The sequence below is a fragment of the Sceloporus occidentalis genome, unplaced genomic scaffold (genome assembly GCF_023333645.1).
Source record: "Sceloporus occidentalis isolate IW3139 unplaced genomic scaffold, rSceOcc1.0.p SCAF_67, whole genome shotgun sequence".
NCBI classification, from domain to species: domain Eukaryota; kingdom Metazoa; phylum Chordata; class Lepidosauria; order Squamata; family Phrynosomatidae; genus Sceloporus; species Sceloporus occidentalis.
In genome coordinates, this window is record NW_028317047.1 from 1,173,488 (window position 1) to 1,191,769 (window position 18,282).

Genomic DNA, 18,282 nt, shown 5'->3' on the forward strand with positions numbered 1-18,282 from the left:
CCATTCAATGTTCAATGTTCTCTTCTAAGGCAATTTAAAATCTTCTGACAACTCCTTTCTAACCTGGCTCAACAGAAGTGATGTTATCCGAATTTGCTTTGTTACAGTCAATAGACAAGCAAAGCATGCCTCTTGCTTAGTGCATGACAGCCAGGAAGGTCATTCCATTAAAAAAAAACAAAATGGTTTAATGCTGAACAAAGCACAGCGGTGTCAGGTTAATAAATAATATATGCACTTCCCATGCCCCGAGTAGAGTATTATTAATGCCTTATGCATCAGTAAGTGCAGGTGAAGTATGAAGGAAGGTAAAAGCAGGTGGTTTTATGAATTCATGTTGCTTCACTTGCCGTTTGCTTTATCATAATCATAAGCAGGCAATTTGGCTTGTATTTAATTTTAGAAGGAGAAGGGGTTAGAATAGGTTTACTCGGGTTCGAATGCAGACACGTGAATCTACTGGGGTTCTGCACACTAAAATAGACAATATGCAGCATGTGTGGTAATAAAGGTACCTGGAAGGCACCATCGGGCACCCCTCAACCGGACATTGGTCTGGTTATCTGGTTAGGCCTATTTTGAGTTAGAAACATAGTACCTTGATTGCTAAACTATTCCACATTTTGTTAAGATAACAGCTATGTATCATTTACTATAGTAAATGACCAGCCAGTATATAGTTTTGACTGATAATATAACACCTTAAAAAGGTATTCTCACAACCAGGAACTAGGGCCTCACAGAAGTCACAAGGGTGGGAAAACTGTGTAGAGGGTTGGAGCTAGCCAAAAACAGTGGCCAAATCTGTGAGGGAAAATGTTGGAGCGAGATATCTCTCCCCGGAGGGTACATAGAAACGCTTATTCCATCTGTTCTAAGAATGCATTTTAACAAGAGTGAATGTTTTATACAGCTCATTATATTAAAATTCTATTTAAGTAAAGCATTTGCCCTTCGACATGCAGAGTGTTCCATAATTTAAAAAATATATTGAAATGGCTACGCTACAAACTTGGTACAAAAGAACAATTACATGCATATTGAACCCAATTAAATTGAATTCCTTTTTTTAAGTATACACAAATACTTTTGGAGGCCAGAAATACATTTATGCTTACTATGTCGCCTCCAAATATTCGAAGCTTACCAATTCATGAATAAAGTGACAATTTTAAGAAATTGCCAGCACAGGCGTTGCCAAAGAAATTAATTGTTTATGTTTGTAGGTGTACAGAATCATTTCATGTACAGTGGAAATAATTGGGATAATGAGTTGTAAATTGTAAATGTGTATATATATTAACACGTATCCGCAATGCACCACAGACTTTAATTCACTGGGGCATCCTTGCTAAAATGCATTAGCTTACAAATAAAATGCGTATTATTTTACAACTTGCAAAGGTACAAATAAATGCAGGACATCTAACAAGCAGTCAACCAGACACAACAGTAAAGATAAGTCAAGCATTCCTTCGTGTATATCAATTTTATTCTTGAATTCATTTACGCTAGTTAGAATTGCTATGGGTATAAAATTTCATTCCAGGCTCCTGCAAAAACAAATAATACACATTATGGGCTATTTATTTATTAGTATTACACATTTTAAGGTCTACATATCAAACTGTATGTGTACGCTAGCTGTTGATGTATTCACCACATTAGAATGTATGTATAGTATATATATATAATATACTTGCTTTCCAGAAACAGACTGTACGTGCTGAAATATATTTGTTCCTGTTGTTAGTTTAGAGGTGAAGTGTATCACAGCTTTTGGCATAATTCATTTTGTTAATTAAAACTACCCAAAGCTTGGGCTTTCTTTATAACGGTGTAATTGAATTCTGAGGAAATGGAAGCTGAGTTTTCTATCGTGATGTTCTCTCCCTTTTTCTCACCTACTTTCTCTGAACCAGTCAACAACAATCAGCAACTTAACCAGTGAGCATATATAAGATAATAGGCGGCAGGACTGGTAATGATGGGGTGGCCATGGAACTTTAAGGCCAGTGGACGCCTAACCGTGCAGCGGCTGCATGCTACGTTTTTATGCTCATGCTGCATGTGGCTGGACATTGGATGAGCCAGATGGCCAGTCTGGGCCTGATGGCATAAATAGTCATGTAAATCATGAGAATGAATTGAAGATTACTTTTGTCATGGTATACTCATAAGGCTTGTTCATTTGGTGTGCAAACAATTTGGAAAATTTGCAGATCTGCTTTAAGTCGATACTGGTCTTGGCTAGAATTACCTAATGAATTATAAGGCAATATTCACTAGGTTTATTAATACCAGTAATACTATAGACACTGTTATGTAAGGGTTCAAAATCTACTTATATATTATGGATGGCAAATCATTTAGGGAGGAATATACTCAGAAGCTGTTATCAGGGGAAAGATGCAATATCAGCCTTACTGCCAGTAACTTGAACAACCTGGTGAAGTTGTAAATATATTTAAACCTGAGGTCCATCCAGTTTACGATATGAGGGTAAGGGTGGTGATGAATCACCCATGGTTAGCCTCAAGCCCAACATCAGGGTACAGAACTTTGGGCTAGTGACACAAATCACAGAATCCAAAGGTGTCTAAACACGTGGCTTTCCCAAGGTAATTAAGAGTATCCTAGGACATGCCTACAGCCAGTCTGGTCCCAAGGCAAGCGATAATGTCAGCACACAGATAGGTGGCTGCGTGTCTCCTGAGTAGAATCAGAGAGGATCAGAATAAGTACAAATATACAAAACAAGTACAGTACTTAGTAAAACAGTGCAACACTTGCCACTGGCAGTGAGATAAAAGACAACACTTTACTGCTAGGAAAACAGTTGTAGAAAAACATAATATTTTTTAACACTGTTTTATTTATTTACATGTGTGTGTGTCTTTTATTCTTGTGAAAAACGTGCAGTTTGGTGTAGCATCGCATGAATGTGTCACTGACACAAACAGCTGGCTGCTATGGTTCGTTTTCATTTGTTTTCATTTGCTACAGAAAAACTTTGCTGAGGTAAATGTCATTGAATATTTCATTAGTGACTGAACATTATAAATAACACTCTGCAGTTCTTCATGGTGAGAAATAGCTTTGCGTCACATCTGAAAAGGAATGAGTACTTCCCGAGATAGGATTGAATGCAATGAGGCACTGATTTCACATATTTGTTTTGCTTCACTAAGAATCTGATTTTATTTTCATAAAAAAAAACAGCTTTCCACACTGCATGTGTGAAACAGCTTGAAAAGTACAGCTGCGGAAGAATGAGAGGGTCCCTGGTTAAATAAGAAAATGGATGTGAAAACCCTTTCAATGACAGGGCATGATCATACCCAGGGAATCTCCAGATTTGCTTCAGAAGTTTTAGATATAAAATCAAACTGCTGGGCACATATTGCTTACCCTTCTAGCGCTAATACTATTATTATGTACAACAGAATTAATAGACAATTTCAGCTATTTGACCCATCCAGCCAGCACGGATCCTCCTTGATTTATACCAGTCTCTTGTTTTAATGCTTGTGATAGCCCCACACTTTGGTATACACACGATTAAAGCACATTTAAGCACTTTTTTGTTGCTAAAGTACACATTATTGTGACTTTTAGGGCTGTAAAACCCTGTAACACACAGAGAGGGACATTAGGTTCTTACAAAGATAAGGTTCCTCATAAACAGATGCATTTGGGAGTTGTAGCTACACATTTAAGTGCATTCTATAGAAATCTATAGAAAGTTATACATTTAACAGAAAAATTTATTATTAGATATGGTTGTTGGTTTTTGTATGGATAATATTTGGTCCTTAGAGCAATGGCTACAAAAGGACTCTTCTAATACATTGTTTTTTTAGAAACTTAAATAAGAAGACACTGTAACAGAGCTAGTAGAACAATTTTGTCAATTACTTTTGCCTTACTTTTACAGCCAGAGCTGTAATCATAAGGTGGGTTTCTAATACATATAAATAACATCAGTTTAAGTGTATTGAACTACAAACATATAAACATAAAATTTGATGTAAGGATTCTAATAAGTGATTGATATTGACTTTGATTCAGGATAGATTTATGCCTATATTCCATGTATGTTTAAAATTCCTTACTATATTAGCCACCACCAGTTCTGATGGGAGGCTGTTTCATTTGTCTACCACCCATTACAAAATGTTAAGTTGAGGAAAACTGACAGATCTACATGAGAATCTTCTGTCACTTGCCCATAAAATCTCTATTACTAGTAAATACATGGAAACAGGGACAGATTCTTCCCAAAGTCGTTTGGGTTTATGTTTGAAACCTTACTTTTTAGGGATACAAAGAGAGTCAGATGTACATGGCATAACTGTAGACCTCTCCACCCCCAAGTGATGCTATGTATATTTTTGTCTATACAACACCATGTTTTCCACCTGCATAACCTTTATCCTCCCTATGTCCCTCCATATAAAATCTGAACTTTTTGTTAACATTTTCTCTTGACTATATCTTCCACAAATAAACCAATATTTAGATTTCTACTTAAAAATTTCCATTCACCCTGATGGCAGTTAAGGTGTTGTTCTATCTACACTTAATAGTTTTACTAAATGCAACATTAGACGCTTTGCTAGTGCTGTTGACAAGTCATTACTCATGTAAAATTTTGTCCCATTCAGGTTTTACCAGGAACACTTGTTATGTCATACAAAAGCAAGCAATGACAGGTTGTTGCTATAGAAACTGAAAAAAATATTTTTAAATGTTTTTATGTATTTCTTGATGTGTTTTTCAGAGGAAAAGAATGACGACAGCTAAGGTTTATCTGCTAAGTATACTAGAGAGAACAAATAATGGAACAGCACCTTTAAAATAATTTTCCCTTTCCGTTAATTATTATTTTTGCAGCCCTGGAAATATTACACAATTTTCAGTGTTTGCATACTGACTCATAAAACGTAAAATGTAATACATAAGTACCATTTTTGTAGGTTGCACCTTGTAGCTTCCATTGATGTTTCTTGATCCAGCTCTGAAAGAGATGATTGTCCAGGTAAATGGATGATATAATAAGACCCTGGATAATAAACATCTTAGAGGTTATCACAATTATTTTCAAAATCTTGATAACAACCTCTTTCCCAAAGGCCACATTATACAAACAATTTGATTTTCTTCCAGGCTTGTACTGTACTCAATACTCTTCACCCCCTAAGCATGGATAATTATATAGCCAAAATCCAGACAAAAGCTTTTCCTCTGGACCATCACAATACATAAAACACAATAATTGAATCTCTAGTGCACTCATATCGGTAAAGAAGATGGGTAGTTTAGACAAAACATTCACAGAAAATATGAAACATTCCATTTTAATAATTTTTACTGTGCTTAATTGTCATTTATATATGTGTTTGTGTGTTTCAGTTCTTTCTCTAAGGTTGGGGGGCAGCTAGGTCATTTTTACATTTTGTTATATAATTCTGATTCTAAAAGTTTCTTTATTTAAGGGGACACTGCCAAATCTGAGATTAAATGTAAAAGTTAATTACTTTATAGATATTCCCCTATATTTTAATGTTTAATATTTTGCTATGTGGTCTGCCATCTGGCTGCCACATCACATATTGTATACAGTCTTCTTTAAAGAAGTATGGGAAACAAATGTGCATGAAATGTCATGACTATGTGTTCCATGGAAGTCCACTTGCGCTAGCAGTGCACTTACATATGGTATAGTGTACTCTTGTGGCTTAGTCCAGAACTGGATTTTGTCCATGCTGCCCTGCTTCTACAATTGAGCATGTTGAATTTTGTTCAATGTCTAGTTTGGATGACACTTTAAACAAAAGCCAAGTTATATATATTCATTCATAAACAAAAATTAGAACTTCCTAGGACTGGCTATCAAGACATTCCACTCTTTACTAGGTAGTACTAACTGCTTGTGGTGGAAGTAGGCTGACCACATCAGCAATGTTTTCCAGGACACATATAATTTATACATATTGCTGACCAGACCAGATAAAGTGCTAATTGGTTCCCTTCCATAAGTCTATACATCCCGCATACTGCAGGGCAGCATTTAATCTAGGCTGGTCATCAATATGAAAAACGTATTCTTGTCCTGGAAAACATGGCTAATGTGGTCACCCTGAGTGGAAGGCCTGGACATACTTTAGTACATGGGGAATAGCTGGATCTTGGATGGGCAAGGGCATGACCAAACACCGCTACCTACCCAAAGATTTAAAAAACTTCTGGAGAAGCAGCACTTTACCCAGAGACTGGGAAAGGCCCCAGTTATGTTTATGCATGTGTTTTCATTATGAAACCAGGCATGTGCTATCTTCATGTAACAACTATTATGCTGTAGCTCTTAAATGCATGCTCCAAAACTCATAATTCAAAAAAGTAAATTACTCAAACTACGTCTTATATAATCTACCCTACGATGTAGCTTGCTCTTTTAAGCGTCAGTAAGGTAACATTCATTTTTTATAACATGTTTCACTTTAAATTTATCAAATTTAAAAACACATTCATTAAGAGTGTGGGGTAATGACATAGGCTAAGTTGTCACTCCTCATATAACAGAGTTAAGCAAATAATATCTGGACGTCATGACATTGCTTGCATGCACGGCAAGGCATTCTGAGCAGACTCAATATTTTTAAAAAGGCCAAACACATTATTACTATCATCATCTCTGGGAACCTTCTGCATGTGCTGACACTTACCAATATTAATATTTTAATATATCTCATCATTTTAACCATGTATTGTCTTTTTTTATATATATATTTTTATTTCCCATAAAAAGACCATGCCTCAGGCTGGCAAGAATAAGATTCAGAGGGGATAAAATAGCATAGATTGGATCATTCCAACTTCTGTTACAAGATTTGCTGTTTAATGTCTTTTTTTTTCCTTAGTCGAATGCTCATGCTTTGCAATGAATGCTGATTATCTTCTGTCGAAGCCAGCAGGCACATCGCCACCTCATTACACATTTACTGATGAGAAGTAGCCTTAGAAATTCATTGTAATGTCTCTGTGTGCTGCTACGGCTTCATGATATGTGATAAACGTAGGGCAAACGCTGCACTGGACCAGTGTATGAAAGTATCTGTTTCATGTTCTAATTTAATCTAAAGTCTGATCTTTACCTGCTTGTTTTTGCCAATTATGGAGCTTGGAGAATCTGAGCTGTACCATGGGCTAGGGTCCTCATTTGCTGCCTGCATACAATGTCTGTTACTGGACCTGCCACGCATCATCTTTTGTGCAATTGGCATATTCTGTCATGATTTATTATAATCAATGTGACCTAATGAGGATTAATTGCCACGACGAATAAACCTGTCAGTGACCTTTGGTGGGATGTATAACAGAGACAGATTGAGATTTGGACATGTATAAAGCTAATATTGGTTGTTATGTTTTTTTCACAGATGTGTGCCCAATCAATGCGAACATGGCGGCAGGTGTACACAAACATGGGACACCATCAAATGCAACTGTGAAGGAACAGGGTACACTGGTGCCACCTGCCACAACTGTAAGTGAATTTATTTTCAGAACTTGTCTCTCTTTAAGCATGTTGTGTGTGTGTGTGTGACACAAAAGCTAAAGTTTATTACTAGAAAGAAAATGGAATGTAATTTTGGTTACATGTTGAGTATTGCAAACATATTAGTTGTGAAAGTGTGCTTTTTTCCTATTGTGAGCTCAAATTTTTTTTCTGTCCAATTAATAGTTTGAATATTGGCTGGTCACATGAAAAAAATCATTTTGGACAAGAAATCATGTTTTCTGTCCTTTCAGTTCAGATGAATTTCGGAGGCCTTTTTCCATTCGGAAATATGTTGTCATTCACACACTCTCCATTAAGCACTCTCTCACATGCTGTAGTAGTTCCATGCCTCTGCCAACACACTCTCCCCTGATTAAAGGAAAAGGGAAGAGGCTATGCCTTGTTGCAGAATCCAGAGAGAGAGAGAGAGAGAGAGAAGCATTTCTACACTTCTCTTTCTCTGCAGATCCATCTACAATATTCTGGTCTGGTGTAGAACTTCCTTTGTGAGCTTGATGACATCATGTTTACATTATGATGGTTGGTGCATTATACATTACACCATGGCTATGATGAAGGGTGATTAATTAATTAATAACAAGGGGTCCATTTCATCAGTAAAATGTGGTTGTTTTTTTTTTTTTACATTTTTTTGTTAAATATTTTAAGTGGAACACTAGAACACGGAGGCTTTATAATAGGTGTGATATCACAGTTGGTAATTGCCCTAACTACAGTGCCTGCTTAAACTTTAGGGTTGCAGGTTCCAATCCTGCCAGGGTCAACTCAGCCCTTCATGCTTCTGAGGTGGATAAAATGAGTACCATTGGTTGGGTAATACTAACATCTATAATTCAGCTCCTGAATTGAATGAGTGTGTGTTAAAACTGCTTTGAGCCCTACTGGGAGAAAGGCGCTATATACAAATACTGGTTGTTATGTTACCCCCTTGATGAAAAAAAGTATTGTCTATCCATACATGATTTCACAAGGAAAAACAAATGGTCAACTCAATTTTATTCAGAGCAACGAACTTCTACTTTCTAGTGTGATTACTTCATATACAGATCCAATTTTTTAAGAAATGGTTGTTATTTCTCAGCTGTTATCATGGTGATAGTTTTATTGATTTATATCCTTACAATACACTAACTGAGAATTATGATTCTTACCAAGTAATTTAGAATTCTAAACGCAATATCAGCAGTGAGCCCTTTTTCAAATACTAACTAACTCTTTTTCATAACTGAAACAGAATATATAACAATATTTGTGTTTACATTTGAATAGCTATTTCTTCTTTCACATTGAACTCTCTCTATATTCTGAGTTTAGCCATGAAAGAGAACTTTTTAAAACTCAACAGTTGAGTCAGCTCCAAATCTCACCGCCTCTAGGACAAATTAGGGTTCTTGTGTATGCAAGTTGTTTGCTATAATGTCTACATCACTAAATTAATTAAGACAGGACAAGAACACATCATGTGATCTGAATGTGAAGAACCACCAGGCAATGCAACCTTTTGACTATGGAGCTCCTTTAACCACAATCCATGATAGCCTGATAACCAAAAAGGTTAAACTAAAAGGAATCAACAGTTAACACTCTAGCTTTTGTGATTCTCTCTCAGGTACTCCCTTACTGCTTTGATAAAACCAGACATGGAGTTGTTGGGGTCTCTTTCTGCATTGTAATTAGTGGGGCTTGTCTTCAGTTTTAGATCCTTTGATATGTTTTTATATTAAATGCTTAATAGTCGTATGAAGAACATTGACTATTTGCTTTGGTTGTTCTGTATGTCCATGTACTTAAATCTACTATGCCAACTTTTGCCCCATAATAAGTGTTCCTGGCAAATAATTATGAATGAGGCAATATTTTATAAATTAAAGTAAGTGTTGAGTTCAACAGAGTTGGAAGAACAGCATCTTTAATCTCTCAATATTCTGGAGCATTTTACTAGCAGGCATGCTTTGAATGCCAATGGCTTGCAATTCTTATCACATTACCCTGCAACTAATAAAACGTAATCAGTAATATACATTCTCCCACAATTAAAATAAAATAGAATAATTTATATTCCAAGCATGTATAGCACGGACTTGTCATTGATAAATGTTTATATCGTAACGTGCAGAAAATGAGAAGTAATTTATTTTAAAGCAAACAAAGGAACAGACATTCATTGTATATTTTTTTTATTACAACCCCATCGGCAATCCAAATGTTTTGATAAATTGTTCGTACTCTTAAGAGTCCAAGAGAAACATATTTATTGTAATGCCATTTATAGCCCGATACCTTCTGGAGAGTTTGAAAATAGTTATTTTTTTAGAAATTGCTTTCAGTTTGTTTTCCTCCTAATCATAAACACTTACTTGCAAATTATCCAGATGCTTCAAATCATAGTGGAAACGTTCAGCCTGCAATGTTTTTCTGTTGCTTTAATTTAAATTGATTGGAACAGGGTGTTATATTGATTTCCATGGAATGTCAAGTGCAGATCATTAGAAAATTGGAATTAGTTGTTTAAAGAAAAAGGTATGTAAAACATTGATGTCAATTAACTAACAGCGAGTAGACTTCACTTTGCATTACAAATGGTCAACAACCAACGGGCCTCTCCTGCAAGTGTTTTCTCTTCCCATGTAATAAAAGAAAACTAAAAAAGCATTGTAACTGTCCATAGTCAGCTAGTTGAAAGCAGCAGGATCTCCAGGTAACATGCTAAGGAGGGTACAAAATGGCCAAAGGAAAAATAAGAAGTCCTCAACCTCATTCCACCACCAAGAATAAATTCCCCCTACAGCTTGGTGCTTTATCATCAAGTCATGTACAGTTGCTTCTTATAAAACCACTAAAAATTATTACTGTTGGCAAGTGCCTCATTGGCCTACTATGAACATTTAGGAACTTGCCAGGATCGCCCACCCATAGCTCTTAAAGGTAATAGGGTCACACAATTCCAAGACCTGCCATTCGGGCAGTGAGAAACCTAAATCCTAATAAGATATATGCGCGTGCGTGCGTGTGTGCGTGCGTGTGTGCACGCGCACACACACACACACATATATCTTGGAAAACACAACATCAGGAAATGAATGAGATGATGATGATGATGATGATCCTAGTCCTGCCACCAGTTAACACTTACACTAGATATATCCAGAACAATTACTTTGATTGATAAACAAAAAGTACAAGTTAGTGGTAGTTTTTATTAACTCATTTAGTTACTATAAAAGCGTTAAAGCCAGTAAAATTATTTATTAGTCATTTATTACAATCAATTATTAAAACTTTGTAAAAGATCTACTGTAACGAAACTAATATAAATTATCTAATTCATTTACCTGATTAAATGTTATTATGGCTATAACAGTTTTTTATTATGGTTATTTATTGTTTTTATAAATTTAGGACAAGTTTAAATAAGTGCCATTATAAAATAAACACTGTAATTTGAAATAGTTTCTAGTAAACAGCATTTTTTCACTCTATATTTCAGATTAAGTGTGTAATCCTTGGGTTTTTGTTCAAATCCCATTAGATGAAGAATAGACCATCAACCACTGTCAGTTTCCAGATACCACCTTCATTAAATACTACACACTAATCCTTAAACTCTTGTAGATTTTCATTCAGGATTGTGCTCTGACACCTACAATAATACCAAAAGGCAATAAAACAGCTGTACCTGCCCCATGGTATCAAAAAAGGATTTAGAAATATCTCATTGTGCCTTCCATCTAAAAAGACAAAGTAAAGCTATTGGGTTACAATAACATAGGCCATCAAGGGACAAATGACCTACAGAATTTTACTAGTGTAACTCTGGTTTAAATGTGATCCTTCTCTACTTCCACCATTTCTCCGTTATCTTTCATATTAACATTAAATATAGATTTTTGCTGTTTTCTATAAATACAATAATTTAAGTATGGGCTAAATTGGTGATAAAGTTAAATATAATCAAAGCAGTCGCCATGTAGATGGTGTCATCCAAACATAGTCTAATATAAGACAAAGACAATCTGAGCAAATACAAAATGCAGCTTTTAAATAATAATAATAAAAATATTTATTGAAGGTAAAGAGTTAATCGAAACCTAGATCACCCATGTTAAAAAGTAATTGTCCCTTTAACCTTAAAAACTGGTCCGGACTTTGAATAGGCCTCTCCAAAACCTTCTTTTTGTTTATTTTGAGGTTGGCTTGCTGCTTCACGTTATTGTCTTGCTACATAACCCACTTTTGACTCATCAGACCACAGAATATAATCCCAAAACTCTTGGGGGTCACCTAGTTGTTTTCTGGCAAATGTGAGACGAGCCTGTGTGCTTTTTGGTCAGCAGTGGTTTTCGCCTTGCAACTCTCCTTGTAATTACTTTTCACATAGGGTCGGATAGGGTTGAATACCTTTATAAATATATGGACCAAATGGACAAAATATGATTCGGACAAACTTTTCATTTCGTGTTTAGTCCATTTGTTTTCCCACAATGAATTTTGTTTTCACTCTGAATGTCTCCCTTCCTTCTACGATAACCACTTCCATGTTATTCTTCTATTTCTTCTTCTCCCAGCTCTGCTACTCCAGGGTCCCCCTTGTATCATCATGGCCCCTTCTGTATATTTCTACAGAGCCTCAGCAGACACCCCCCCCCCTGATTGGAGCAATGGGGGAGAGGTTGCCCTCTTGGTGTTCTGGCTTGGTGTAATACTTCCACAACAGGGCATAGCCTCTCCCTCATTCCTCCTGTTGGGAAGAGGGTGTGTGTGAGACAGAATAAGAGCGTGTGAGAATGGAAAAAACAAAACAACATTGCAAATTAAAAGTTCAGAGCTCTCTGCTTCATTTTGATGTTAGTTAAAATTAAAATAGATATAAATTTCAATGCACAATACTGATATATAGATATAGACATAGATATATATCTATATATATATATATATATATATATATATATATATATATATATATATATATCTATCTCTCTCTCTCTCTCTCTCTCTCTCTCTCTCTATATATATATATATATATATATATATACACATACATACACACACACACACATTTGGCTTAGTCTTTGTTGCATAGAGCTACATGGAATGTGCACACATTGAAAATACTGTGCCATAAAACCAGAACACTTAGAAAGAAAGCCAGAGAGAAAATAGTGAGTTATTTTTTAATAATATTGGCTGTCTCCTGAACTAACTATATAATTTAATTTCCTCCTTTTCTCTTATAAAACCAAGAGTGCTTTATCACTTTTTGTCATACATCACAGAAAGGAACGAGAGCACCTGAGACTTTTTAAAACTAATATTGGAAACCATAAAAGAAACTTTTAAAAAGTTCAGAAAAATCACCTTATATTTTATATGTGGGGTTTTTTTCCGATAATGTGTGCATATTTTATCAATGGGCAGACGATTATGTAGCAACAAAAATACATTATAAACGGGAAATTTTGTTCTTCAGGATTTTGTCTATTAATTAATTACACACATTTACATATTTGGGAACTCTCCGGATTTTGGAAATCAAAGCTGATTATCAGCCATCTGGATTAAAGCATGAAATCTAAGGGAGACGAAGTGGTGCTTGGTCTCACTCACTCCCCGAACAGGTCCTACTGCAAACCTACACCTTCACAACCACTCTAAATGTGTTTAGGGCTGACTCCTAAGTATGAAAAGAGGAAAAGCTGTTGGTGGGGTACACAACATCTTACATTACTTCAACACTAGGTCAGACTTCTTTAAAAACAAATAAGTTCAGGAATAAAATATCTCCCTATTTGATAAGAGTAAGCCCGACAATGCACTCAAACCCAGAGAGTTCCCAAGTATGACAACTGGCTGTTCTCATGAAAGATACTTTTCTTGTTTTGCCGGATTCATCTGTTGGCTACAAGGTGGTTTTCATGAGCAAGAAGCCAAAGATAGCCAAAGCTGGCTCTCCGTCCCTCCTGACAAAAAAATTATGCAAACAAAAGATAGCACAACAATTTCAAGATACCAAGATGGGGCTACCATCTCCCTACTAAACTTACCTTCTCCGGTAGTTTTATGTCTAATAATTGTTATTACTGAATAACTGCCAAACTCAACAGATCATAACAAAATCAGAGTAGATGCCCAATCATAATTAGGATCACCAATTCTCTGGGATCCCATGTGTCCCATTTATGCACAATCGTTACATTGCTAGTTAGTTATCCTTAAATAATGAACTGAGAATGTACTTCATAATACAATTATATCAGAATGTACAACATAGTAATTGTATCAAAAGCCATGTGTATATGTTAAAAGTAACATCGGTAACAGATGTTTAGTAATTTGTATTCCTTTGAACAACTGAGAATAAATATGCTACAAAATTTATGATAATGTACTACATTCTGTCTTAGAAATAAACTATTATTCAATCACCGAATTATTGAACTATAAATATAAAAGTAAACTGAATGTTACTATTGCTATTCTTCAAAAGATTATTATATTTGACAGGGTGTGGGGAGGGGTTATAAAGGGGCATATACCCTTCCAGGGTTATTTAACAACCCCCCACCATGCACAGGATGGCAGAAGAGGGGATAATTATTAACCCCTCCTGGAGTAACATGGGTCCTCTCATGCTACTGCAAACAACTCACAGATTAGGTCAGTCAACTAGTCGAGTTTGGCTAATCAATTTAACCCTTAACTCAATTTACCACTCGACTTCTTAGTGAATAGACCCAAAACATACATTACATTATATATACCGTATTTGCCCGATTGCAAATGCTCTGAAAATACCCCTCGTCTTATAATCGGGGTCGTCTTATAATCAGACCTCAAATAGGTCTGACTATGAGACTAAGATCCAGATCCCCCGCAGCGATGCAGGGGACCTGGATCTTCCTCCTGTGTTATGCCCCCCCCAATTTACCGGTGCTTCCGAGTCCCTGGTGCTTAGTCCGGGCAGCATGTAGAGCTCTACACGATTCGCGTAGAGCTCTACACGCTGCCCGGACTAAGCATCGGGGACTCAGATGCAGGGGACCTGGATCCTCCTGTGTTATGCCCCCCGCCAACTTACCGGTGCTTCTGAGTCCCCGGTGCTTAGTCCGGGCAGCGCGTAGAGCTCTACGCGATTCACGTAGACAACTTCCGCTCAAGCGCGTAGAGCTCTACACGCTGCCCGGACTAAGCACCGGGGACTCAGATGCAGGGGACCTGGATCCTCCTGTGTTACCCCCCCCAACTTACCGGTGCTTCTGAGTCCCCGGTGCTTAGTCCGGGCAGCGCGTAGAGCTCTACGTGATTCACGTAGACAACTTCCGCTCAAGCGCGTAGAGCTCTACATGCTGCCCGGACTAAGCACCGGGGACTCAGAAGCACCGGTAAGTTTGGAGGAGGGAGAGGGAGGGAGTGTTAAATGGGGGGCATAAGGCATTTCTGGAGGCAGAGTGCTCTGTGAAATGCCTTTTAACCCCCTTAATGCCACTCTGCCTCCAGAAATGCCTTTTAACCCTCTATGCACCACTCTGCCTCCTGAAATGCCTTATACCTCCCTGCCTTATACCTCCCCTCTATACAGTGGCATATAGAGGGTTAAAAGGCATATCATGGGGCACAGTGGCATTTAGAGGGTATAAGGCATTTCTGGGGCAGAGTGGCAAGCCTGGGGGCAGATGTGCATAACTGGGGGGGCAGGTTGAAAAAAAGGAAATAAAAACAAAAACAACATATTTTTCTCAATTATAGCTTTTATTAACAAACAATTGTTCACATAGTTTACATGAATTAACATTTACTGGTAAAACTTTTTTCCTATAGGGTCGTCTTATATTCAGGCTTTTTCTTTTTTTTCATTAATTAATATTCAGATTTTGGGGGGGTCGTCTTATAATCATAATCATAAACTTATAATCGAGCAAATACGGTCAGTGTCATCAGGTTCCGTAGCGCTATTAAAATAATTATTTAACAGACAATTAAAAAATTGACAATAACATTAACACATAGTAAGACGTATGCTAACAGAACTCCTATGAGCTCACAATCTATTGTTGATTAATCAGAACAGAATGATTGATTATAACCAATAGTAACAAGATGAAGACATAAACCACAAATGTTCTAAAATTATGTCTATAGCAAACAAAAGTGGAATATGTACAGTAATCTTTATATCCCCCGTAGCAACAATACCCTTAGTTCTTCAGTTATATATCAATGATGTTTGTATTATTTACCCTTCTGATCATTTCCCTGCACACAATTTACAGGGCTAAAGGCATCTCTTTCTCTCTCCCTATCTTTAGTCTTTTTCTCTATGTTTGTCTTTATGTGATATTTTTTTCAATTTCCCGTGGTTCATTTTTTTCCTGGGCTTCATTTATATTGTGCAGGGCCTTTACACAAAAAACTCATAAGCACTCATCAACCTAGCAGTCACAGAGGCACAAAATATAATTGATGTATGATTTCTATTATGCGCTTCTGGCATTATTCAGTTTTCAATTGTTGCAACCGTTTGCCTTGGTTTTGCAAGCACACGACACCTTGATAAGTTATATTGAAACCTTGGAGGAATGAGCATTCCTTTCTGAATTAAACATGTTTGATCTTAAAGTAGAATATTGAATTTCATTTTATAATTAATATTCTGAATGAACAAAGTAGGTAATAGTTTATTGGACCGAATTCATCCATCATGTCAATGGCCCGTTATGACTTCAAAACCAACCTCATGAAAATAACTAATGGTAATGCTGAATATGACTGAAGGCATTTAACTGGTGAATCTGTTTTTTTCTGTTCAGGGGATGGGAAAAAAAACAGTTTAAAATGTAATTCCATAAAAGAGGCGATTTTCCCACCTGCCATAGAGACATTGGAATTATTTGCGAACAGATTAATCAGCAATCTAGGGATTAAAAAATCATCAATTTTTTTAATGTAAATAATTTTAATTTTACGTAGCTATAGATGTCTATTCATTATCTGCTGGCAGTTATGGTTAACAGCTTTTGGTGTATAAACACCATAGAGTTGATAACGTAGATTAAACTGACTTTCAGGGAAAGATGTCCATCTCTTGCAGAACATAGAATCCAAGTAATTTATGGTGATATCCTTGCAACAGGCATAATAAAGTTTATCTACTCACATTGGTGCCAGGAGTTCAATGGTCCATATGGATAAAGAAAAAAAGGGGTTTGAAGTCGGCCAATATGCTAGTCAACATATGCTGGTTGTACCATTATTCATTTTTAATTGCGTAAGAACATAGAAGCCTAGAATTTCGCCCATCTAGTCAGCCCATTTTTTCCTGATGTAAAGACTCAGACCTTAATAAGACCTTGGTCTCATCTTAGATTCAGGATAACCAAATGCCTATCCCATGCTTCTTTCCATGGATCACTGGATTAGCCTATGACACATCTGCTCGGAGGCTGTTCCACTTATTTACCACTCTCTCAGCAAAGTAAAAAAAAATACGTTTCAACTTTGTCACTTCTGAGTTTTGGTAAACAGGGGTGAGTCAACCACATTGGCCAATCAAAGAGTGAAAATGTTCAATATGTTTGGAAACAGAGATAACAATCATCATGATTTATATCGGGCTCTTAGCCAAAAGGACAGGGAGATGATAAATGTAAAATTTGCAGTAGAGCAGTTTGTAACATATAACCTGGGTTATTTTAACTGGTTTAGAAATATTGGTATTGAAATAGTAAAGGAAAAAGCAGAGGGTTTTAGTTTTTGTTGTATCTGCAAAATTAATTTAACCATAACTTACTGTCTCCATAATTTCTAAATAGACAAAAGTAGTTAAAGAAAAGATGGAATATGTAGTCATAGGTAATATTTTTTATTGGGCTAACATAAAAAGGAGGTACAGTAACATAAGCGTTCAGAACCTCAGAGGTCCCTTCTTCTGGAATCCCATCTGAAGTGGAGACTCTGTTGTCCCAAAAGCCTATGGGCTATAACACTATACATCTTTTTTCCATGGCCCAATCAACGGTATCTCCTTAACTAGATACTTGATGATTTATTTCTACCCAATGGTTTCTTTATTACAGTACTTCTCCTTTGATACAACCATGAATCCAGGAGTACACATATGAGTATTCTATGGAATACCCCACACAGACATGCCAATATATCAATTAGACTAAATGGCACATATGTACAATAAAATGATAGTTTGGCCTTCAACCAACTCCAAAAAGCAAAATACCTTCTGTTTTATCAGAATGTGTTATAAACATCAACTGGCTCCAGCTCATGTTTAAAACGCCGCTGATTTTGGTAAACTTCTAGAACAAATAATAATATCAAGCTCTGTAGATATTTCCTATATTTTTATTAAAATTGTAAATTTTAAGTATTTGGTAATAGAAAAATTTAAATGACATGTAAATACTCTACAGCGTACTACAAACTACAAATGATGATGATAACAGTAATAATAATAAGAGCTATAGTCAGTTTATTGGAGGCAAGAAATGTGATAATAGAATTGTACACAGAATTGTGTAATCACAATAAAGGTGTGAGAACAAGCTTAAAATATATTTTTTTTTCTAGGACATTATGAATATGAAGTAAAATCCATACAAAGTTCTACTTTCTCCTGTCACCATTGGGGACAAGGTGTAGCAGGAGTCAAGTTAAACTGTTTAGGCCAACTCATCTTTGTTGGCCAA

At 36.2% G+C, this 18,282-nt stretch overlaps 1 protein-coding gene across 1 annotated transcript in view; it reads left to right on the forward strand.

Annotated features, from left to right (window-relative positions):
- LOC149286607 (contactin-associated protein-like 2) overlaps positions 1-18,282 on the forward strand; it is a 494,134-nt gene that overhangs the window by 254,283 nt on the left and 221,569 nt on the right. The window contains exon 11 of the mRNA XM_089493838.1: positions 7,443-7,549. Coding sequence (XP_089349964.1) covers positions 7,443-7,549 — 107 coding nt within the window. The remainder of the gene's footprint in view (positions 1-7,442; positions 7,550-18,282) is intronic.